At 43.4% G+C, this 24932-nt stretch overlaps 1 protein-coding gene across 1 annotated transcript in view; it reads right to left on the bottom strand.

Moving 5' to 3' along the window:
- LOC122811978 (prolyl endopeptidase-like) overlaps window positions 1–24932 on the bottom strand; it is a 2225690-nt gene that overhangs the window by 1847774 nt on the left and 352984 nt on the right. Inside the window, exon 3 of the mRNA XM_044084182.1 lies at window positions 12471–12604. Coding sequence (XP_043940117.1) covers window positions 12471–12604 — 134 coding nt within the window. The remainder of the gene's footprint in view (window positions 1–12470; window positions 12605–24932) is intronic.

The raw sequence follows: 24932 nt of genomic DNA, 5'->3' as shown, positions 1-24932 counted from the left end.
GGGCTTTGAAGGATTCCACCATCAGCTGAGGGTCTCCCTCAACATCTGTAGCAGACATCTGTAAAGCCTTCAAGGATGTGCAAAGAGTAGGTCCCATATCGTAGGCCTCTGACTGGATTATGGCAGAGGAATCCGAAGCAACCACCAGACAATCCTCTGGGCTTTCACTAGTCTCAAGACAGAAATCTGGGGTTGGCTGGACAGCAGGCATATCAGGCCTAATTTTTTTTTTTGGCCTTTTTCTTAGTAGACTGTTGACTCTCAGGACGGGAAGACTCTGCCACTGCACCCTGAGCCAACATTAAGATGCTGGTTCTCTAGGAAAATAGATAAGAAGCAGAGATGACTATGCAAGGGCTTGGAGACAAAAGCTTGGCAGACAGGATACTGCGCATGGTTGTGGAAAGCACCCAAATAAAAGAGGCAAGGATAGTGACAGTCTTTTTGCAGAATCTAATTCCCACAGTGACATTTTCCCTTTCTGGATGACTTGAAAAAAGAAGTTATGTACTCACCATAACGTTCCATCTGAGTAGTTCTACTTCATTTGTCTTCAACCTGTTGGTACCGGATCTAAGCCTGCAATTTCACTAGCATCTGCTCCGAGCTCCAAGCTCCTCCCCATACCCATAATACATCACCACTACCTTCCAACCCCGAGATCGAGTTTGCTCCAACCTCAAAAAAAACCTTACACAAATAAAATCAGCCAAAAAGGCTGTCCATATGGCAAGGCCAGGGGGAAGGAGGGAGGGACAGTTGAAGACAAATGAATTAGAACTACTCAGATGGAATGTTATGGTGAGTACATAACGTCTTTATCTGAAGTAGTTTACTTCATTTGATCTTCAGCCTGTGGGACAGAGTCCCCAGCTACTAAACACCTGGGTGGCCTTCATGGAAGGATATTCTGGAGCACCACGGAACCCATGGATGCTCTTCTTCGAGAAATCAAATCCAATTTATAGTGAGAAATAAAGGTATGAGATGAGGACCAAGTAGTTGCAGAACAAATATCCAGTGAGACTCTCGACCAAAAGGCCGCAGAAGTAGCCATGGACCTAATCAAGTGAGCTTTCACCTGAACCGGAGGAGACAAACCTTTATCTTTGTAGATCTGAAGGATACACAAGGAGATCCACCTAGCAATGGTAACCTTGGAGATAGGTTTACCTAAAAAAGGTTTAGAAAAGGACACAAACAATTGATCAGATTTGTGAAGGGTTCTAGTCCTGTGTAAACAGAATCGTAACTGTCTATGAACACCCAAGTGTAGCCTGTATTACATTTTGTTAGTAAAATTTGGGAAGAAAGCAAGTAAATTGTGGATTGATGACAACCTGTGAAGCTACTTTTGGGAGAAAAGAAGGATTAGTGCGAAGGGAAACCCTGTCCTTATGGAAAATCATGTATGGAACTTTAACAGACAATGCTTGCAGTTCTGAAACCCTCTTAGCAGAGGTGATAGCCACTAGAAATGCTGTTTTCCAAGACAAAAACTTAAGATCTGTGGTTGCTGCAGGTTCAAATGGTGGAGTGACCAATGCTTGAAGAACCACAGTAAGGTCCCATGGAGGAATAGGATCTTTGACCAGAGGATATAAGAGGAAGTTTACCTTTAATAAAAGCTTTACACAATCTGGAAGAGGCTAAAGAAGCAGAATTCTCACCCACATGAAAATGGGAAATGGCAGCTAGATGAACCTTGACTGTAGAACAGCTAGCTCCTTGCTGAAAAATATTTGCCAGAAAATCCAGAATAGCTGAAACAGGAGCCGTCAAAAGATCTAAGCTCCTTTGAGAAGCCCAAAAATGTTTCCATTTGCTACAATAAACCTTTCTGGTGGACTTATGAGCTGCCACCAGAACAGACCTGACTGAAGAAGAAGAAGACAATCCAGGAGTCCTAGCAATTAAGGGAACTGCAGCAGCCAAGCCGTGAGCATCAAACTGTCCAGACTTGGATAAGGGACCCTCGAGGGGTGTGAAATGAGATCCTGAATGGGATCCAAGATCCAAGGTGGAGCTAGAAGAGACCAAAGGAAGGGAAACCATACTTGGCGAGGCCAAAATAGGGCAATGACGATCACTTTGCTCCTCAGTCGGCAAGCTTTCTGTAGAAACCTCGGGATAAGGGGTATAGGAGGATAAGCATACAAAAGTCCGGGAGGCCAAGCATGGACTAGAGCATCTCTGGGGGATTCCCCGGCTGCGGGTTCAGAGTGAAGAACTTACTGCACTTCGTGTTGGAAGGAGATGCAAAGAGATCGCAGCAAGGCTGACCCCAGATCTGCTCCACTACTGAAGGATTCAGAGACCACTCGTAAGGCATCAGAATAGTCCTACTTAGTCTGTCCGCTAGAATGTTGGACTATCCCGGAATATGCATTGCTATCAGAAAATGACCGGTGGAGATCACCCATTCCTAAACTCTCATAGCCTCGTGACAAAGGGGGTAAGATCTGGTCCCTCCCTGTTTGTTGATATACCAGTCCACTGATATGTTATCGAATTGGATTGCAATGGTTCCCAGAGGTAAAAAGGCATGAAGGTCCTGCAATGCCAAAAGGACCACCCTCATCTCCAGAACGTTTATAGGCAAACTGGTCTCGCTAGGGGACCATAGGCCTTGGACTGTCCTTCCTGAACAATGGACCCCCTCCACCCAAGTTGGGAGGCATCCATGGTCACTGTGGCTTGGACAGGAGCTGGAACAAAAATTTCCGGAAAATGCATCCACCAAAGAAGGGATGACCTGCAGACTCGGCTAAGGTGTACTGGATGCGACAACGGAAGATCCAACAGGGACCATTACACCACTAGCATCCACTGTAGTACTTGCTTATGTAATCAAGCACTCAAAAGAAGGGTTATGGTCGCCGCCATAGAACCTAGGGTCCTCAAAACCGGTTTTGCTGAGGGAAGGTGAGAACGGTAAATTAAGGCAACATGCATCCTTAGGTTTCGAACTCTCTCCGTGGTCAGGAAGATTTTTGTCTGTAGGGTGTCTATCCATGTCCCTATGTATTCTATCACCTGGACAGGATTCAGAAGAGATTTGGTTGTGTTGATTGTAATCCTTAAGTCCTTAAGTAGAGTGCAAGCTTTAGGAAATAATCTCTGGTCCGACAAAGCAAACGCTTGGTGGGAGCAGTAAGGAGCCAATCATCCAGGTAAGGGTAGACCTGAATCCCCTGAAGCCTCAGGTAAGCCGCTACTACTGCCATCACTTTGGTGAACACCCTGGGGGCTGTGGTGAGACCAAAGGGTAGGGCCCGGAATTGGTAATGAATGGCTCTTAGCCGGAAGCGGAGGAACCTCCTGTAGCTTCTGTGCATCTTTATGTGACAGTAAGCATCCTGGAGGTCAAATGAGCACATCCAGACGCTCTCTTGCAGGTACAGCATGATGGAGTATAAGGTGACCATCCAGAACTTTTCTTTGGCAGCTGACAGGTTCAGAGTAGATAGGTCTAGAATGGGCCTGAAGTCCCCCGTTTTCTTTGGCACCAAAAAGAACCTGGAGTAGATGCCCAATCTGGACTGATCTGGGGGGATGGGTTTGATGGCTTGTTTCTCTAGCAGCTTGGAGATTTCTAGTGCTGCTGCCTCCCCTTGCATGGGTGGTAAGTCCGGGAGGTGTTTGAAAGGTTTAGGAGGAACCACAAACCGGACTGAGTATCCTCTAGAAATTATCTGAAGTACCCAACAGTCTGATATGGATTCCCATGCCATCAGGTATAATGACAGGCGACCCCCGAATGCCTCCAGAGCAGTTGGGCAACCCCTTAGGGTTGCTGTGCAGGCCTGGCCGAGAAAGGTTCTCGAGACCCAAAATTCCTCGGACCCCCTCTGCCTCTGGGCCAGCATCTATCCTGTTCCCCTCTGCCTCTAGGAGAAGAAGATCCCTGAGTGTTCCGGGAATACTGAGACTTCCGGAACCACATCTTCTTTTGCCCTCGGTAATTCAGAGAAAAGATCTTTGAAGGTTTCCTTGTGATCCTGCAGCATATGCCTCTAGTTGTGCTCTGTCTTTCTGAAAGATTTGGTTCTGTTCAAGTAGAAGCATAGCTGTCTGTGTATGTCCAAAGAATGCAGAATTCTCTCCCCTTTATTCTGTGGGTTTGGATAAAAAGTAGGCAGATGAATAGTTTAGTTAAGGGCAACACTGGACACTACCTTAGGCATAAATGTCGGGTTTGTCCTCAGAGAAACCCTGTATGGATAAAAAATGATAAAAGGTTCCACAGCCATGAGTGCCTGTAGCTCTGAAACTCGTATTGCAGAGGTTATTGCCAGGAGCACAGCTGTTTTCCAAGATAAAAACTTTATATCAGCTGTAGCGGCTGGCTCAAAAGGAGGCAGGGGGAGTTTTTCCAAGACATAACTGAGGTCCCATGCAGGTACTGGTGATCTCCTTGGAGGCCTTAAGTTTTTGGCTCCTCTGAGGTACTACCTTAACAAGGGATGAGAAAAGATTGGTGGCTCTATATTGTAATGAACCGAAATGGCAAAGGCATGAATTTTAATTGATGAAAAGGATAGGCCTTTGCCCAGCATCTCAGTTAAGTATTGCAAAATCTGAGGAATATTTGGTACAGCTGTGGCAATTCCTTGTGCCTGGTTCCAAGCACAGAATCTCTTCCATTTTCCAGCATAAGATTTTCTGGTATTAGGTCTTCTGGCCTCCAATATGACATCCATCACAGCTTTAGTGAGAGGTGCATTTTGTATGAATACATTATCCGCTATGCTGCCAGATTTAAGGTCTTTAGCTGGCTGTGCAGGATCTGATTGTTTTGTTGGGATAGTAGATGAGGTATATGAGGCAAGGTCCAAGCCGGGTATTGAGACAAGTTCCTTAGGATTGGATACCAGTACTGGCGGGGCCAGTCTGGGGCAATCACTATCATCTTTGGCTTCTCATCTGACCTTTAGGAGTACCTTGGGGAGGAGAGGCAGTAGAGGAAAGGCATATACTGCTAAGCTTTTCCAGCTGAAAGATAGTGCATCCACTTTCCATGCTTGTCTGTTATAAGACCTTGTGCAGAATCTTTTTAGTTGGTAGTTGTGAGAACAGGCAAACAGATCTATATCTGGGCATCCCCATTTCCTTGTTATGCTGAAGACTTGTGGATCCAATTTCCACTCGTGGGGATCTATGAGGTTTCTGCTTAGTCTGCCAGAGTATTTATCTTTCCTGGCAGGAATTGTGCCTGCAGATGTACTTGGTAAGTCAATGCTGTCACAAAGTCATGGCTAGTCTGCAAAGGGGGTAAGACTAAGTGCCTCGCTGCTTGTTTATATACCACATGACCGTGGTGTTGTCAGTCTTTATCAGTAGTTGTCCCGGATGAAGTAGGTCCTTGAAGGCTGTCAGGGCATTCTGAACAGCTAGCATCTCTTTTTGATTGATATGTAGATGCATTTGGTTTGCGGACCATGTGCCTTGAATACATCTTCCTGCCATGTGGGCCCCCCCAGGCATAATCTGATGCATCCGTTGTTAATGTCTGCTGGCTGGGGGTAAAGTGAATGGCTGTCCCTTGTAATGGTGACAAACCTTCGCCCACCATCGAAACTCCTGTTGCAGGCAGGGAATGAGGGTAATTATTGTTTCCAGGCTGTGGCAATGTTGAGTCCAAACACTTTTTAGGTACCATTGAAGTTTCCTCATATGCAGTCTCGCATATGGAATTAGTAGAATGCAGGATGCCATGAAGCCCAAAGCCTGCAGAATTTTTCTTGCAAATAAATAGGCCTTTGTTGCCAACAGGTTGAAATAGGAAGTCAGTTGCCTTTGTTTGTCTGGCGTGAGATGAGCCATCTGGGCAGCTGTATTTAAGCTTGCACCCAGGAATATTATCTCTTGAGAGGGTACTAGTTTTGATTTCTTTTCGTTGACTGTGTACCCTAGGCCTGTTAGAAATCTCTTTACAAACGCCAGATGCTGTAGTAGAATGTCCTTGTTTTCTGCTTGAATGAGGCAGTCGTCCAAGTAAGGATATATTTGTATTCCTCTTTGTCTGCGGAACGCAATTACTGGTGCCAGGCACTTTGTGAAGACCTTGGGCGCAGTAGATGAGCCAAAGGGCAGTGCAGAGAATTGGTAGTGCATTGAACCAGCTTTGAATCTGAAGTATCTTCTGCATGCTTGTCTGATTGGGACATGCAGGTATGCCTCTTTTAGGTCTAAAGTCACAAGACAAGCCTTCTTGCCCAGCATGGGCAGAAGTTGGTGCAAAGTCAACATTTTGAACTTTGGTATATCCAGATATGTGTTTAGAATAGATAGGTTCAGTATTGGTCTCCAGGTCTTGTCCTTTCTTGGTACCAAAAACAGTCTTGAATAAAATCCTTGTCCCTGCTCTTGGACTGGTACTAGTTGAATGGCCCTCATGTCCATGAGGGATGAGACTTGCTTTTGTGCCTCTGCCCACTGCTGTTTTGGCAGGTCTGGCCAACCGTTTGTCCTTGGCAGGGTATGGAAGTGAAACTTGTAGCCTTGTGACACTATGTTTAGGACCCATTTGTCCTGGGTTATTATGTGCCAATTCTGAGAAAAAAGTGCTAGTTTTCCCCCTAATGGTGCTGCCAGAAGATAAGTGCTTGGTGCAGGCAGGGAGAAGTCATTGGGACTGTTTCCTGTATGGCTGTGATTTGTCTTCTCCACTTTTGGAGGTAGAAGCACCCCATTGTTTAGACCTGTACGAACCTTGCGCCTGGGATCTGCCTCTTGGGCATCTGTATCTGCCCCTTTGTGGTCTGTCTGACACTGGAAAGGACCAATTCTTTGTAGGCCAGAGTCTGCTAAATTTTGGAGGCTGTACCTGTAAGAAATCCTTAACCGTTTGCATAGATTTAGCTTTGTCCTCCATTTTCTTTAACACCAAACAAGGTTTCATGCTGTAATGGAGCATCTAATAATTTTGCTTTGACATGATCAGGCAGATTTTGTTCCTTTAACCAAGCATGCCTCCTGATGACAGAACCCGTAACAGCGGCCCTGCAGGAGGCCTCCAAAGAATCAAAACCACATTGCAAAGTATGCTTTCCAACTTGTTCAGCTGCATGCAATAAATCCTGCATTTCTTTATTTTCTGCACATTCAGAATTTATCAACATTTTCTGTTTAAGCAGTGACATAATATATTGCTGATATTTGAGCATATGAAACTGATAATTTAAAGCCCGTATAGCCAAGGTAGCAGAAGTGTAAATCTGTTTTCCCTATCTGTCCAATACCCTAGAATCCCTGTCAGAGGGGGTAGGGTTTTTTGCAGTTGAAGCCTTGACCCCTTTGGGACCCTGAGAGATAGTTTCTGGGTCAGCAGCAGGGTTTTTGAAAAGGAATTTATGAGAGTCAGGAACCCTGTAATACCTGTCCGTTTTAACAGCAGCTGGAGGTAAGGAGTCAGGGGTCAGACTGGACTCTGAAAATACATCATCTACAATGTCTAACACAGGTGGAATAGCTAGGGGGCCTGTGTTGTGGTAGTAAAAGGAAGTCTTTGAGCCTTTTCTTAGATTCTGAAAAATCTTGGCTCTCCCAGGAGAAATGCTCCCTTATGGTATGCAAGGTTTCCCCAAAAGAGTAATCCTCAGGAGGAGAGGCTGAAGGGATAGATTCTTCAGCATCAGAATCCTCATAGGGAGGAAGAGAGTATTCCTGATCAGAAGAGGAATCAGATGAAATGGAAACCTGATCTGAAGATTCATATTCTGTCTCTTGCCTAGGCCTTTTATCAGGTGGGGGATGGGACCCCCTGATCAAAGTAATTAAGTCTTCGGCCATTTTAAGCATCTGTTTTTTGGGCATGGAGGCCTGTCCATGAGGCTGTTGTACTTGTTTCTTTGTCTTTAAAGGTGCTTTAGTCTTTGCCTTTGAAACTGAGGTTGTTTTAATGTATAATTGAGTAGGTCTGAAAACACCCTCAGAAGCCGATGCCTGCTCAGCGGCTTCGGACCCATCTGGGGGAATAGTCTCCGAAGGTCCAATACCTTGAGCTTCCAGTGGCCTAGTCGACTCCACGTGGGAGTCGGTAGCGGCCTGCGGGTCTAAAGTAGCGGGCATTAGGGGCTGCGAAGGCGCCTCACTGAGAACCGGCGACTGGCTTAGAAGAAGCCTCGCCATCGGTTTTGGACCTCGGATGCCTGTCCTTTTCTTTTTCTTTGCGTTTCTTATGAATTCCGGTAGTCAGATGGCTATCAGACGACATTGTATAATTAAATCTTCTGCCAAAATAGTGTAATGCAAAATCGTACCGACGCTTAATAGTGCGTTGGTTAAATCTAGCACAAAACCAACAACTAGCAACGTCGTGGTCAGGGCCTAGGCAAGGAATACAGTAAGAATGAAAGTCCTTATGAGGTATTTGCTTCCCACAAGAAATACAATTATTAACTTTTTCTGACATCGGTCTGGAGCAAGAAAAAAGTTTCCCCAATGGAGTACTTAGCTTTTAATGAAGACTTTGGATCTGAAATTCGAATTCGAAAATCTCAGGAGTCAGCCGACTGGCACTTGCGAACTGCTTATGCTTCGGGCACTGCGCGGCAAAAAAGACTGAAGAAAATGGCGTCTGCTGCATATTTTATACCCCTGGCGCCCTGACATCAGGGAAGAGGCGACAGCAACCAACGCCGGACCTAGACTTTGGAATTCAGGCCGACTGAGGGTAGCCTGCCAGCAGGATAACCCAAGTGTAATGACTGCAACAGTGAAGCACGAAGAACATCGTGGCTGTGTCCTCCTGCAACATGGACTTTGGGGGAGACTCAGGCAGTTCCTTAACTAGGTCACACTGTAGTCTAGTAACGTGGGCCAGATAGTTCAGCACATTGATTGACAAGGTCGCTGACGCATAAACCCATTCCCTAGGCAGTCCATCATCCTAGACTCATGGTCAGGGGGATGAACAGAGGAACTCTCCTGGGCTAGTTCCTTTTTGGTGGCTGCTCCTACCACCATAGCATCTACAGGGGACCCTTTATTCCACGCTGGTCTGTCTGTGGGGGGCTCAAATTTTTGTCTGGGCATTTGGGGATTGGTTCCACAGTGTCCTGCTCCTTCCAAGCCCCGGAGGTGACCAAGTCCACCAAGGGATCTGTGGGAGGGGACACCCAGGAAGTAGACGGGCCTGTGCCGAAAGCCTCCAGGAACACGGATTCATCCAAGGAAGGTTTTGTCTCTGAAGAAATCAGTGTCCTCACTGAGGGACTCGGGGGAGTCTAAGTGCTTCTTCTTGCACGTATGCTTGCGAGGTACGTCTCGGGTGGGGCTCTCCAGGGGGGCACTCACAAGCCGCTTGTTCCTCAGAGGGAACCGCCTGGGGTTCCTCGAGCATGGGTTGTCTCTCAAGTAAAATGATGGGATTCGCACACAAAGCAAAGGGAGTCGGAGCGGGGTCCGAAGATATAGTTAGGGGGCCTTGATCTGTGGAGAGAACCCTTTCTACCACATTGAACGCCAAGGGAGAACGAGCTTCCTGGGACACCAGTAAGGGAACCGCTCTCCCCGGATCCAATGCGAAAATTTGAGTCGGGGCCGAAGTATACAGCACTCAGAGGGGGAAACTTGACCTGTCAATGTCAGTGCCGACACCCAGGCTCTGGCTCAGAGAGCCACTCGGATCCGAACTGGTCGGATCAGACATGCTCCGGGCAGCTGCCGGCGTCGAGGAGACAGGTACCGTTCCCGCTGACCCCCTGACTAAGGCCATCCTCGGATCCATGAACTTGGAAACTGGGGATCGGATTGGAGAAGGAGATGTTGGAGTGAAGAAGGGAAGTGAGCCCCCCCTCTAGAGGGAGAGGGGGCTGGCAAGACTCCCATCTGAATTTGTGTATGAATGAACCAACGCAATTTTATCCATGTCAACTTCAGAGAGGCTGCGGGTGGGACCGCGACAAAGCCACGGACTCCGACCTGGCGGGTCGGGGAACCGAGGCTCTAGATGGTGGTCATGGCTCCTACGGCTCCAGAGAAAATCTGGGAGATCGGAGCCGAGGGGAGTCATGGTGCCTAGGCTAACTCTTGGCGGGAGTTTCTGACAGAGCTGAAAGGTCCGGGGGCCTCTTTCTTTTATCAGGACGGTGCTCTCTCTCCTTCTCTCTGCCTTTTCTGCGCTCCGCTTCTGCAGGCTTAGAAGTGGGAGTGGGAGTCCCAGCCCAGGAGGGTGGAGAAGAATGGACAAGAGAAGGAGAGGCGGCCACAGCAACAGCTGTGACCGAAGCAGAAGAGGAGCCGGCCGCCTCCGTAGAAGGTGGCAGGCCTTACAAGGCTAACTTGGCCCGTCTGTCGTTGAGGGTGCACGGGTTAAAACCCACACAAATAGCACAGTCTGTTCAAATGGACTGTACCCAAACACATCACGCAAAGAGTATGGCCATCAGCGGGTGACAATTTGTGGCCACACTCAGTGCACCTCTTAAACACTGGCTTAGGATCTGCCATGTCCCAACACAAAAGACTTTGTAACAAGTTATTGAAAACTAGTTTTTCTACAACACATGCCACTCACCACACAGAAAGGTGAGGGGGAGGGGAAGGCAACTATACGCTAACTATCTAACTACCTAAAGCTTAACAAAAAAGCTAAAACTCAACCCACCAGCGAAGGGAGGATGAGAGGGAACCTACACTGACAGAACACATGCTCAAAAAACACTAATAATACCAAAAAACCCAACTCACAACTCGGAGCTCAGATCACGATGCTTAGGCTAGCCACGGCAAACGAGATCTGGGGGTTGGAAGGTAGTGACGGTGTAGTATGGGTAAGGGGAGGAGCTTGGAGCAGATGCTAGTGAAACTGCCGGCTCAGATCCAATACAGATCCGGTACCCACAGGTTGAAGATCAAATGAAGTAAACTACTTCAGATCAAATCATTACTAAAGTAAAAGAAGATAAGGAAAAATCTCAATGGGGTACTTATCTGAAGAAAAAATAAATAAATAAATAAAGGCTGAGTAATCAGCACAGAATAAATGCATTCAGACAAATATTCAATGACAGCATTCAGACTGACAGCAAAGAAGTTCTGGGTGTGTGCATCCATAAGTCACCTTTATGCTCTACACCTTGCATGGGGAACATACATGTGATATGGCACATGTAAGTACTAAAGGGTTTGGTATACTGGCTGGACATTGGGCTATCTTTGGCAGGAGATCCTTTATGTTAGAAATACTGCAACAGTGATACAGAAGGATATCACTCTTTGCAGTCTGAGATGAACTACCAGTACCACCAACATCTGTTGAACACCCAGACAGCTGTGGTGAGACCAAAAGGCAATGTCTGCAAATGATGTCTGGCTGCCAGCCATAAGCAAAGACCATCTACTGGATTGCCTTGCAATCTTTACACAGTAGTAGGCATCCTGAAGGTCTATCAAGCACATTCAGTTCCCCTTTCTGAAGAGAGGAAGAATGTACTGCACCATAACAATACAGAATCTGGTATTTTTCACATATGCATACAATTTGCTGAGGTCCAAAGTAGGCCTTCGGTCCTTGTTCGTCTCTGGGACTAAAAAAAGAAGATCTTGAGTAAACCCAAGAGCCTTTGTGGTCTGGTGTGACCCCCTGGATGAATTATTTTGTACAGAAGCCTAACGAATTCTTGAGCTGCCACCCTTCATTGAGGAGGTGGAATGTCTGGAAGACTTTTGTAAAATGGCTTTGGTTTGGACAAGAAATAAATTATGTAGCCTCTGGATGATTCCCTTCACCCAAGAAAACTGTGTGATGGCATTCCAGTTCTGTAGGTGAGGAGATAAGCATTCCCCGACAACCTCCAGAAAGGATCAGCAGGCAACTTTTCAGGGACAGAAAGGGATTGTCAGATAAGGGACCCCAGAATCCTTGATTCTGTGGACCCCCTCAGCCCTTGGCATCCATTGAAATTCCCACTCTGCCATAGGGGTTCCCTGTTGGAAGAGAAGTCAAAGGCAAAATGCTGGGCTTTTTTGCACTAGAGCCACTTACTTCCCTTTGATTTCTCAGAAGAGATCACTGCACGGTGGAAAAAATGAACTCTAAATGGAAGGCAGTTGTGTTGCCCTACTGGTCACTCTGTACCTTTGGACCAAAATCAACTTCTTCACAGGCTCGGAGTGGATCTCTGTGTTTTGGAGAGAAACTACTTACTTTCAACTGATATGCTAAAGTACACTGCAGTCCCCTAAAAGTTAACAGTAGAAGTAGTGGAGTACATTGCACAAACTGGTTCACTGAAAAAAATGTAGCACGTGGACGTCAGTCCATGGTTCTGTTAAGGAATCCTCTTTCTCTGGACTCTCTCTTTTTTTTTCTCCTCTCAAAATCAGGGCTGCATACCCAGTAAGAATGGAAGAATACTTCCTACTTGTCAACATATTTTTGCCAGGCACCATGAAATCCTGTTCCCCTTGTCCAATACATGCATATACTTGACCCAGTTTAAAAATTATCTAACAAACCTTACCGTTTCCCTCTTTTGTAAGGACAACTGTACTTTGGATAATCATAAAGTTCTGTCATTCGTTCCTTAAACTTTTCTCGCACTGATGAGTTGTCAAGGAAAGGCATGGTGATTTGATTCTGAGCATCTACAAAAGCCTGTGGGAAAGCACAGTTCAGTTAGTACTATTCAGGTAGACTACTTGAAAAGCACAGTAAGATGGTAACACTTGAACAGAGCAAAAGAAGTTAAAACTAGGTACCGTCGATCAAGTAATAAGTCATGTACACTACTGCACTATTCTGCGGTATTAGTTTAAGACTAAATAAAACAAAACATTTGGTGTACTGTAGTAAAAGAAATCCAGGCTGAACAAATTCACTAAAGGCAAATGTACTTTTTAGCTCTTTTACTATATGGAACTTCTTCAGAAACAAATTCTAAAAGCATACATTCTGTTTAAATAACAATAAGGAAATAACATCACATAAAATACACAAATAAAATCAGTTGCAATTACCTAATTAAGAAATACATTGTAACCTAATCACAGGCCAACAATCTAACAAAATTAAGAAAAATCTATTATAAATCTGCTGGGCAACAAATTTATATAATTCTATATTTTAACAAGCTTTTAACCAAAATAGTTTTGTTTACACCTGGTGTAACATTAGCTCAAAGAAACACCTGCTATTTTAGTTACAAAAATTCTAAGTGATTATTAAACTGGTTAATTAGTGACAATTGATTAACTTTCTCAACTACCAAAAATGCAAACTTCTTAAAATTCTGACAGGGTATACTTTGCCTTGCCAATGCATTTTTAGTACCTCTTTTCTTAATAGCAGTTGCATGTTCCTTAATTCTGGATGATAACCTCCTCGTAGTCTTGCCTATATAAAAACTGTCGCAATTGCAGAAACGCACAACGTATTCATCCTATCTAGCCTTCTCTGTTAAAAGCATAATTAATGTGTTTAAAAAAAATACTGATTGGTAGAATTAATGTACCTACACATTTTACATTGTCTGCATGAAAAAGCTCCCACTGGTCTCTCGAAGAGATCTGGATTTTCACTATTCAGATGTTCTAATATATGATAGCCACGGTGGTGCAGCGGTTAACGTTGTTGGCTCACAGAAAGAGGTCCTCCCATTCTATTCTTGGCTGGAGCGCCTTCTGTGTGGAGTCTGCATGTCCTCCCCGTGGTCGAGTGATGTATAAAAGACATGCAGGTAGCTGCGTGCATGAATGAGAGTGCCTTCGTTGAAATCCACTGCCAATCATTAGCAGACTGGAGTTCTGCTGTGGCGATCCCTAACCGGGAAAATCCGAAAGATATTACTAGATGTTCTAATATATATTTCAAATTTCTAGTATTCTTATAAATAAATTTTGGTTCATGGCCAACACTTTTGGAAACCTCGACTGCTTAAAATCACCATCCAGCTGTTTTGTATAATGTTTTTAGTACAAATACCTTCTATGCTCACAGGAACAGGGAAGGCAAAGTTTTTTCTTCTCTGGTTTGTTCCTACTCCATTTTTAGAATAAACCCTGTGATGAAAACTGGAGGAAACTTGTTACTTCTTAGGGACATTACACCATCAGAAACTGACTTAAGCTTTGCCTCAGGAAAGCCCCTGTCTTGAAACATATGTATAAGAGCCACAACTTCCTCTGAAAACTTAGTCGTCACTAACCAGACGACTTAAACAGATAACTTGTCCTCAAAAAATGTTGAGTTTCATAATGGAAGGGTGACCGCTACTAAAATGTATGTAATTATTACTAATGGTCTCTTTCTGAAAATGTTGCTCTCAGATTTCTTTTGTTCAGTGTCTAAGGTGATGGCTATGCCTAAAAAATTTACATTTTTCTAAGTCTACTTACTTCAAAATTTAATCAGTCGATGCTATTATTAATTTGGGCTAGAAAATCTAAAAACGTTCTTCATTTTCTGTCCACATAAAAATTAAATCATCAATATATCATCAGTAGTAAGTCACACAATTGAACAAGGGTAAATTGACAAGAAATTCCATCTCCCACCAACACATGACTAAACTGGCGAAAGCTGGAGCAACCTTTGCCCCCACCACTACATCTGAAATCTGCTGGTAGATAAGACTCTTCAAAGAAAAAAGTTGCTGCTCAATACCATTTCAAGAAGTAAACAAATAGTGTTAATGTCAAAGCTAACCAATTTACAATACTTACTTAAATACAGTCCAACATATTCTACACCTACTTTTTGGTTAATTGCCATGTATAAAGAGTTGACATCAACTGTGCACATAACTTGTTCTTAGCCAGTAAAACTGTACTTTTTTAACTGATCTAACAGCAGCCATGAGTCCTTCAAGAAAAATTTGCTCTTCTGTATGATCGGATTTAACACATTATCTAAATATGAAGCAGTGGTGACAGTCTTATTCTTAGGTGAAGAGACAATCGGCCTAAACGGTGGTTGGGTATGTTTTTTATGGATTTTGGGTATACCGACAATAATACCCAAATTGTGGCTGTTCAATCAAACAAAACTCAAAAGCTTGAAGAGAAATTTGATGTAGCAAGTCTAACAAAGAATCAGTGAGTCTGTAACTCTTCCTTACACGGTCTTTAGATAATTTTTTGAAACACTTAGTGTCAGACAATAGTTCCCTCATAGCTTGACTGTATACATTTGTTTGCATAACCACTACACACAGTTGCCTTTGTCTGCTTTCATGTATCTTAAGTCTGAATAACTACAAAGCTTCTTGAGGGCAGCATGTTCGCTGGCACTCAAATTGTAAAGCGGCTTACCTTTATATGTTCTTGTTAACTGGGTTTCTAAATAACTTGTAAAGATCATTTTCACACATTTGTAAAAAAAAAAAAAAAAAAAAAAAAAAAAAAACATTTAAAGTACGTGCTATCGGAAGATTAAAGGCACTAGGTTTTCTGTCTGACTGACTCTCTCGTTTATTCAGTACCCGATCAAAAATGAACTTGAGATTCAATTTTCTAATTTTCTAACAAAGAGTTTGAACTCGAGAATAACATCCATAATGAAAGCTCTATTTGTAGGGATAAGGTAAAACCCTTTGACAGTACCTTAAGTTCATCTTCAGTAAAACTCTTATTGCTTAGGTTTAAGATTTGCCAGTCCGATGTCAGCGCTCCCTTTCTCTTCCCCTTTTCTTTCTCTGAGTCACCTTTCCTCCCTTGGTCAATAGAAAATCCATAGTGGTTGCACCTCTGGGGGAAAAAGGAACTGACCCAGAGGTAGAAGTTAAGTAAAATGTGAAAACGTTTACCAAATTACTGGATTCCTCACAAGAAGATTTAGTATCATTTAACCCATTGAAAACAATACAACTGCTTATGTCACTGCTACCAAAATAACCCAATTGGTCTAGAAGATTGGTTCTATGGTCGGTAACTAGAGGCAAACCTGCAGAATTTGAAACATTAGAATCAGGTAGATTTTCAATCAAAAAAGCTTGCTTCTGGGAATACACTAGCATATCCCTATCAAGTTTTCTCTTCTTTTGATTGATGATGGTCACCACATGCCTCTGTACCTTTACTCTGAATTTGTAAAACAATAAAGATGGATGTAGATGGATCTGTCTATCCAATAATTTAATCTCTTCTTTGAGAACTTGAATCCTTTCAATGCTCCATTTGCTTAAAAGCCGAAGTACTTCTAACCCAGCCTTATTGCACACCTCACAAATTTCAGAAAACACTTTGTCAGTGTATTAAATACCATTTGGGAAGGTGTTCCCTTTGGACTGAGAGTTTACAATGTTGAGCTCACAACATCTGTTAAAATAAAAGTTCTCAAGCTCTAGCGACTTGAATTTTAACAATTTCTTCTCCAGTTCAAAAATAATGAAATGTTTTTACAATCAGGAAGAGCGGGACTATTGGTGTGAGGGTAAAGCACTGAAAGTTTAAAAATGGATTAACTCCATCACTCACCAGAAAGTTAGTAATGGTCCTATTAGAAACCACAGATGGACTCTCTCCAACTAAAGTGCCTATACTGGATGATGACCCATGGTTAAAAATTTCTCCCATTGATACCACATCCTTGGTAAAAGGTTTATGCTCACTGAATAATGCTGTTGGCTCTTCTGACAACCTCCTCCAGAGCCTGAGTAAGAGTATGTAATTCATCTGGTATCAAATGAATGCTTACATTAAGATTTGGGTCACTCTCCAAAGACATCTTTTAAAGTAAATAAAAGCAGCAGAGTGAAGCAATGCCCACAAATGAAGGTAGCTAAAAAGCCTGGAGTATTGTTAACTATAGTACCACTTCCTCACACAAACAAACTACTATAGAAAACCACTGGAATCAAGGGAAATCCAACATGAAATACAACAAAATCCATGGTGTACTGTAGTAAAACGAAATCCAGGCTGAACAAATTCACTAAAGACAAATGTATTTTTTAGTGCTTTTGTTCTTTTACTATATGGAACTTCCTCAGAAGCAAATTCTAAAAACATACCCACTGCTTAAATAACAAAAAGGAAATAACATCACATAAAATCCACAAATAAAATCAGTTGCAATTATCTAATTAAGAAATACGCCCTAACCTAATCACAGTCCAACAATCTAACAAAATTAAGAAAAATACATTATAAATCTGCTTGTCAACAAATTTATATCATTCTAAATTTAACAAGCTTTTAACTGAAAATGGTTTCTTTTAACCCTGGTGCAACAACAGCTTATAGAAACACTTACCATTTTAGTTCCAAAAATTCTAGATGATCATTAAACTGGTCAATAAATAACCAACTGACTAACTTTTTCAACTACCAAAAATACAAACTTCCTAAAATCCTGACAGGACATATTGTGCCTTGCCAATGCATTTTTAGTATCTCTTTTCTTCATCGCAATTACATGTTCCTTAATTCTGGATGATAATCTCCTCGTAGTCTTGCCTATATAAATACCATTACAACTGCAGCAACAAGTTTTACAGTCGTATCAGTCCTTCGCTGTTAAAACATAATTAATGTGTTTAAAAAATACTGATTGGTAGAATTTATGTGCCTGCACATTTTACATTGTTTGCACAGAAAAGTTCCCACTGGTCTGTAGAAGAGATCTGGATTTACACCAGTGAGATGTTCTAACGTGTATTTCAAATTTCTTGTCTTCTTATAAATAAATTTTGGTTCATGGCCAACAATTTTGGAAATCTCTTGATTGCCAAAAATCACCTTCCAGTTGTCTCGTATAATGTTTTTAAAATAAATGGTGGTGCTGCAGTAGCGTTGTCACCTCATAGAAAGACTTTGTCCCATTCAATTCTCAGCTATGGCGTCTTCTGTGTGGAGGCATACGTGAATGGGGCGTGCCTTTGTTGAAGGTTGTGCGTCAGGGCTGGTAACCTGGTACGTAAAAATCCACTACCAATCATTAGCGGACCAGAGTTCCGCTGTGGCGACCCCTAACCAGGAAAAGCCGAAAAACACAAACAAACAAACCTTCTATGCAAATAGGAACAGGGAAGGGAAAGGTTTTTTTTTTCTTCTCTGTCTTGTTCCTTCTTCATTTTTAGAATAAACCCCATGATGAAAATTGGAGGAAACTTGTTACTTCTTAGAGACACGACACTATCAAAAATTGACCTTAGCTTTGCCTTAGGATAGCCCCTGTCTCAAAACATATACATAACAGTCTCAACTTCCTTGGAAAACTTAGTCATCACTAAACAGGCGACTTAAATGGATAACTTGTCCTCGAAAAATGTTGAGTTTCATAAAGGAAGGGTGACAGCTACTAAAATATAATGTAATTATTATTAAAGATGTCAATTCTGAAAATGTCTCTCTCAAATTTCTTTTGTTCAATGTTTAAAGTGATAACTGTCTAAAAATTAACATTTTTCCCAAGCCCACTAAGTTCAAAACCAGTCAATCCTATTATCAATTTGGACTAGAAAATCTAAAAAAAAGTCTTCACTTTCTGTCCATATAAAAAAACAAATCATCAATATATCGTCTGTATTAAGTCACATAATTGAACAAAGGCAAATTGACAAGAAATTCCATCTCCCATCTGCACATGACTAAATTGACAAAAGCCGGGGCAACCTTTGCCTCCATTGCTACACGTGAAACCTGGTGGTAGGCAGACTCTTCAAAGCAAAAAAAGTTGCTGATCAATACCATTTCAAGAAGTAAGCAAACTGTTAATGTCAAAGCGAACTGATTTACAGTATTTACTTAAAGTATAACATATTCTACACCTATTTCTTGGTTAACTGCTATGTAATAAAGAGTTAACATCAACTGTGCACATAACTTGTTCTTGGCCAGTAAAATTGTACTTGTTTAACTGATTTAAAAACAGCCATCAGTCTTTCAAGAAAAATTTGCTCTTCTGTACGATTGGATTTAACACACTATAAATACGAGGTAATGATGACAGTCTTATTCTTCAGTGAAGTGACAATTGGCCTAAATGGTGGTTGGGTATGGTGTTTATCGATTTTGGGTATACCAAAAATAATATGCAATTGTGGCTGTTCAATCAAACAAAACTAAAAACTTTGAGAGAAGTGTAGTCCTGATGTAGTAAATCTAACAAAGAATCAATGAGTCTACAACTCTTCCTTACATAGTCTTTAGATACTTTTTTTGTAACACTTAGTGTCAGACTACAGTTCCCTCATAACTTGACTGTATACAAACCATTGCCTTTGTCTGCATTAATGTATCTTAAGTCTAAATAGCTATAAAGTTTCTTGAAAGCTGCATGTTCGCTGTCACTCAAATTGTAAAATATCTTGGTACCAGAACACAGAGTGCCAAAATTTGATGGCTGCCCTCATGGTTGTGTCATCAGATTTGAAGCTAAGAGCATGACATTTAGATCAAGAGAAGTGCTGAGCTCTCAGCTGTGATCACCACATGGAAATCAACCAAATCAAACAAATGGGGAGGTGGGTTGATAGATTGTGGGGGAAAAAAAAGTTATGTCTTACCATAATGTTCCATCTGTGTTGTTCATCTTCATTCATTCATTCATTACTGATGGGTTATCGGTTCCGTCCTCTGAACCAAGCCGGCCAATATCAAGCTTGCGTCAGCCAAAAACTCTCGAGCCAAGGTCCTACCCAGAATGCTCTGCTTCCTGTTACCTCAGATCGAGTTTGCAAGTTGACAGATAAAAGTGGAGGTTACCTGTTGTCATAACAGACCTACAATAAAGGAGTACATGAGACCAACCAGGAACCTCCGGACGGGGGATGGAGGGTGGGAAGTAATGAATGAACAAAGATCAACAACATAGATGAAACGTTATGGTAAGACATAACTTCTTTATCTGATGTTGTTAATCTTCGTTCATTCCTTATTGATGGGACAGAGTCCCCAGCTACTTGTATCCCTGGGTGGCCCTCATGGAAGGACATTCCTGAGCACTATGGAACCAAAGGAAGCTCAACCTCTGGAGGCCAAGTCCAATTTGTAATGAAGAATAAAGGTATGAGGTTTGGTTGCAGCTCAGCAAATATCACTGAGGGAATCCTTAGCATGGAAAGCTGCTGAAGTTGCCATAGATCTTGTAGAATTTGCTTTCACTCTATGAGGCAAGGTGAGATTGTTTTTGTTGTAGATAAAGATAATACAATTTTTCAACCATAAAGCCAATGTAACTTTTGATACAGGATGACCTCGTCTAGGTCCAGAAAAAGCCAGAAACAGTTGGTCTGATTTACGGGTAGATTTTGTTCTGTCCAGATAAAAACATATTTGCCTATGAACATCCAAGCAGGCAATACTCTCCTTTGTTAGAATGGTTAGGAAAGAACACTGGAAGGTCAATATATTGGTTGACAGACCACTCTAATACCACTTTTGGTAAAAAGGAAGAATTAGTTCTCAGTAATACCCTATCCTTATGGAAGATAAGATAGGGAGGTTTGATGCATAAGGCTTGAAGTTCTGACAAGCGTCTGGCCGATGTGATTGCAAACAGAAACAAAGTTTTCCAAGAGAGATATTTTACATCACATGAAGACGCAGGTTCAAAGGGGGGAGCTGTTAGAGCTTGCAGAACCAATGCCAAATCCCAAGGTTGTACTGGTTCTCTAAAGAGAGGTTTTAGGTGGATAACCCCTTTCAAGAAAGTTTTACAGAGTCTGTGTGAGATAAGTGAAGAAGCCTGAAAACCAATTTGGAAATCTGACATGGCAGCTAAATGCACACGAATAGTAGAAGCAGACACCCCAGAGTGGAAAAGATGTGATAAGTAATCCAGAACCACCGAAAATGGGGCTGACAAGGGGTCTAATTGTTTATTTGCTGCCGATAGAGAGAACCTTTTCCATTTGTTAAGATAGATTAATCTGGTAGCCGATTTATGAGATGCAAGAATAATGCGCACAGGGACGACAGGTTTTCATGCCTGGCAATCACTGGAAGGGGAGAAACCAAGCTGTCAGTTTCAGGGTTATTAGATTGGGGTGAGTCAGACCCTGCGGATGGGAGATCAATGTTGGGGATGGATTGAGAATCCACTGTTGATCTAGCAGGTGAGGCCAGAGGAAGGGAAACCAGACTTGTTGTGGCCAATATGGAGCAATGAGGATCACTCTGCTCTTCAACTGTCGTGCTTTCTTCAGAAATTGGGAGATGAGGGGAACAGGAGGATAGGCATAAATTAGACCCGAGGGCCAAGGGTGGACTACAGCGTCTGTCGGTGACTGTCCCGAGGGGGGATTAGGGCAAAATAGTTGCTGCACTTGTGGTTGGTTTTGGAGGCAAATAGGTCGCAGCAAGGCTGGCCACAGCAGCTGAAGATTCCTGCCACTATCATAGGATTGAGGGACCACTCGGGAGGTTGCAGAATGCACCTGCTCAATTTGTCCACTATCAAGTTGGAGCTCCCGGGAATGTGCATTACAATTAGAAAGCAGTTGGAAGCTATCGCCCATTGCCATATTCTCAAGGCCTCTCTGCATAACGGGTAAGATCTGGTGCCCCCTTGTTTGCTGATGTACCAGACCACTGACATGTCTGACTGGATCGCAACAGTCCCTGATGGAAGGATGGAATGAAATGCTTGCAACGCTAGTAGCACCGCCCTCAGTTCCAGGACACTGACATACAAAAGGGCCTCTGTCTCCGACCAGGTGCCTAGGACCGAGTTTCCCTGACATAGCCCCCCACCCCATCAGTGAGGCATCCGTGGTCACCATGGCTATCGGCTGATGGGGGTTGAAGGGGCAAGACCATTGTTGGGGATTTTGAAATGTCCACCACAGTAAATCTTGCTTGCATCTCTGAGTTATACTTATCTGAAAAGACAAAGGATAATATAGAGGGTACCACTGAGTGAGAAGTAGCCACTGAATGAGCCTCATGTGGATTCTGGCTAGAGGAACAATGGTGATCGAGGCTGCCACTGACCCCAAGAGTTGGAGTATAGTTTGAGCGGGAGATTTGTGGTGACAGAGCAGCAGTTGAACCTGTTGCCTTATTCTCTGAAGCCTGTGGTCCGAAAGGGATGTTGTGCAATTTCTCGTGCCCAACAGTACCCCTATAAATTCCAAAGACTGAGCTGGGGGTCGTATTGGATTTCTTCCAGTTTATAGTGATTCCCAGGCTTTGAGCTGTTAGGAGAGTGTAGTGCAGGGCTTCTTCCAGCAGACGCTTGGTGGGGGCGGTGAGGAGCCAGACGTCTAGATATGGAAATGCCTGGAATCCTTGAAGTTGTAAGTGAGCGATAACCACTGCCATGCATTTGGTAAACACTCTGGAGGCTGTAGAGAGACCAAAGGGCAGAGCTCGAAATTGGTAGCGACTGGCTCCTATGCGGAAGCGGAGGTATCTTCTTTAGCGTTTGTCCATTTTTATGTGGTAATACGCATCTTGAAGATCTACTGAGCACATCCAATCATCTTCTTCCAGAAGAGAAAGGATAGACTGAAGCATGACCATCTGGAATTTCTCCATTTTTACAAATTTGCTCAGTGTGATGAGATCCAGACTTGGTCTCCAGTCCCCTGTCTTTTTTGGCACTAAAAAGAACCTTAAGAAAAAAATGGATTCTGTCTGGTCTGCAGAGACTGTCTGGATGACTCTTTTTTGTAGCAGCTTTTGGATTTCATGTGCTACTGCTTCCCTTTGACTGGGTGGAACGTCGGGTAATACTCTGGATGAAATTGGACAAAGATGGAAGGGTATGTGATAGCTTCTGGATATTATCCGTTGTACCCAAGAGTTGGTGGTTATATTTTGCCAGGCAGCGGGGTACAAGGAAAAATTACCCCCGACCACTTCCAGAGGTGAGCAGTCAGACAACGCTTCAGGAGTGCAAATAGGGTTGGCCAGAGAAGGAATCTTTGGAACCCCGGTTTCGCGGACCTCCTCTGCCCCGAAAGGGGTGTCTTCCATTGGAGTTTCTCCCTCTGCCTCTAGGGGAGAACTCGGCACATACGTCCCGGAAAGAGCCCTGTGATTTCTTGTGCCACATCTTCCCACTACTCTGATTTCTGGAGTAAAATCGCTGAGGAGTGGAGTGTCTGACACCAACGGCAGACAGGGTCTTGCCATCTTGTTCGTACCTTGCCAGCGTATCTTTCACTTTAGGGCCAAACAAAGAAGAGGCCTCAATGGGGCATTCATGAAGGAAGCCTTAAAGGAGTCGGCGAAATCGCAAAGACACATCCAGGCATGTCATCTGGTGACTATACCCACGCCTGCCGCTCTAGCCTCCCCTTCCAGTGCATGAGAAATAAGACGCATGGAAGATTTGGAAATGGACTCTAGGGTGGCTATCTGAGAAGCCACATTGTCATGGACCTCGTCAGAAAAGTACAGTTTTGTACCTACCATAAATGTAGATGTTCGAGTGCTCATACAGCTGCAGTCATAACAGATGGGTTATCCTGCCATCAGGCGGGTCCTCGGTCGGCCGAATTCCAAAGTCAAGGTCCAGCGTCGGTTGTCGTCGCTTCTTCCCTGACGTCAGCGTGTCAGGGGTATAAAAGAGGCAGCCAACGCCATTTTCTTCAGTTTTTCTTGCCCCAGATGTCAGGTGCCCCCAGAAGGAAGGCAAACATAATGTTATGCAAAGATGCAATGTTGAGAAATCAAAAAATTAGAAGTTATGTACTTACCATAACTTTCCATCTGAGTAGGTGGATTCATTTGTCTGCAACCTGTGGGTTATGGATCCGATATCGGATCTGAACCGGCATGATTATCCAGCTATGGATCCGAGCTCTTAGCTCCTCCCCTCACCCATAATGCCCTGCTCTCCCTACATGACCTCAGATCGAGTTTGCCCTGAATAAAAATACCCTGAAAAGGGTAACACGTAATATGCAGGAAACTGACAAGGCCAGGGGAATAGGAGGGCGGGATGGTTGCAGACAACTGAATCCACCTACTCAGATGGAATGTTATGGTAAGTACATAACTTCTAAATCTGAAGTAGGAGATTCATTTGTCTGCAACCTGTGGGACAGAGTCCCCAGCTACCTGAATCTTGGGCGGCCGTCATGGAAGGATATTCCGGAGCACCGAGGAGCCAAAGGATGCTCTACCTCTAGATGTGATATCCAGCTTGTAATGAGAAATAAAGGTATGAGATGAAGCCCAAGTGGCTGCTGAACAAATGTCATCCAGAGGAATCCTAGCCTTAAAGGCCGCTGAGGTAGAAACTGACCGGGTCGAATGGGCATGGACTCCCTCCGGTGCGGGCCTCCCAGAAGCCTGATAAGCTAAAAGGATACATTGCGAAATCCAGCGTGACAAGGAGACTTTGGAAATTGGCTTACCCAGATTGAATTTGGAAAAGGAAATGAACAACTGGTCAGACTGCCTATGACCAGCTGTCCTGTTAAGATAAAAACGAAGCTGCCTGTGAACATCCAAGGAATGCAGCTTGTATTCACCCTTGTTTTGATATTTAGGAAAGAAAACAGGGAGGTTAATGGACTGATTAATGTTTGCTTCTGAAACTACCTTAGGAAGAAAGGAGGGATTGGTCCTGAGGTATACGCGGTCTGCATGGAAGACCAAGTAAGGAGGCTTCATGGATAAGGCTTGAAGTTCCGAAACTCTTTTGGCCGAGGTAATGGCTACTAAAAAAGCAGTCTTGAGGGATAAAAATTTAAGATCTACTGTGGCCGCAGGTTCGAAGGGGGGAGCGGTCAAGGCCTGAAGAACCAAAGAAAGATCCCATGGAGGAACCGCTTGCTTGATAGGGGGTCGAAGGAGAAAGGTGCCTTTTAGGAAGATTTTACACAATTTGGCAGACATAAGAGGTCCAGAGTCATGACCAACATGATAATGAGAAATGGCCGCGAGCTGCACTTTGACCGTGGAACTACTGGCACCATCATTAAAAAGAGTAGTTAGGAAGTCTAGCACCAGAGGAAGGGGAACGGTAAAGGGATCTAGACCTTGCCGCTCCGCCCAAATGGAGAATCGTTTCCATTTACTGCGGTAAA

This window comes from Protopterus annectens, chromosome 1.part1 (assembly GCF_019279795.1).
Source record: "Protopterus annectens isolate FY-2018-M chromosome 1.part1, PAN1.0, whole genome shotgun sequence".
Lineage (NCBI taxonomy): Eukaryota > Metazoa > Chordata > Ceratodontiformes > Protopteridae > Protopterus > Protopterus annectens.
This window is presented reverse-complemented; position numbering and strand designations above follow the sequence as displayed.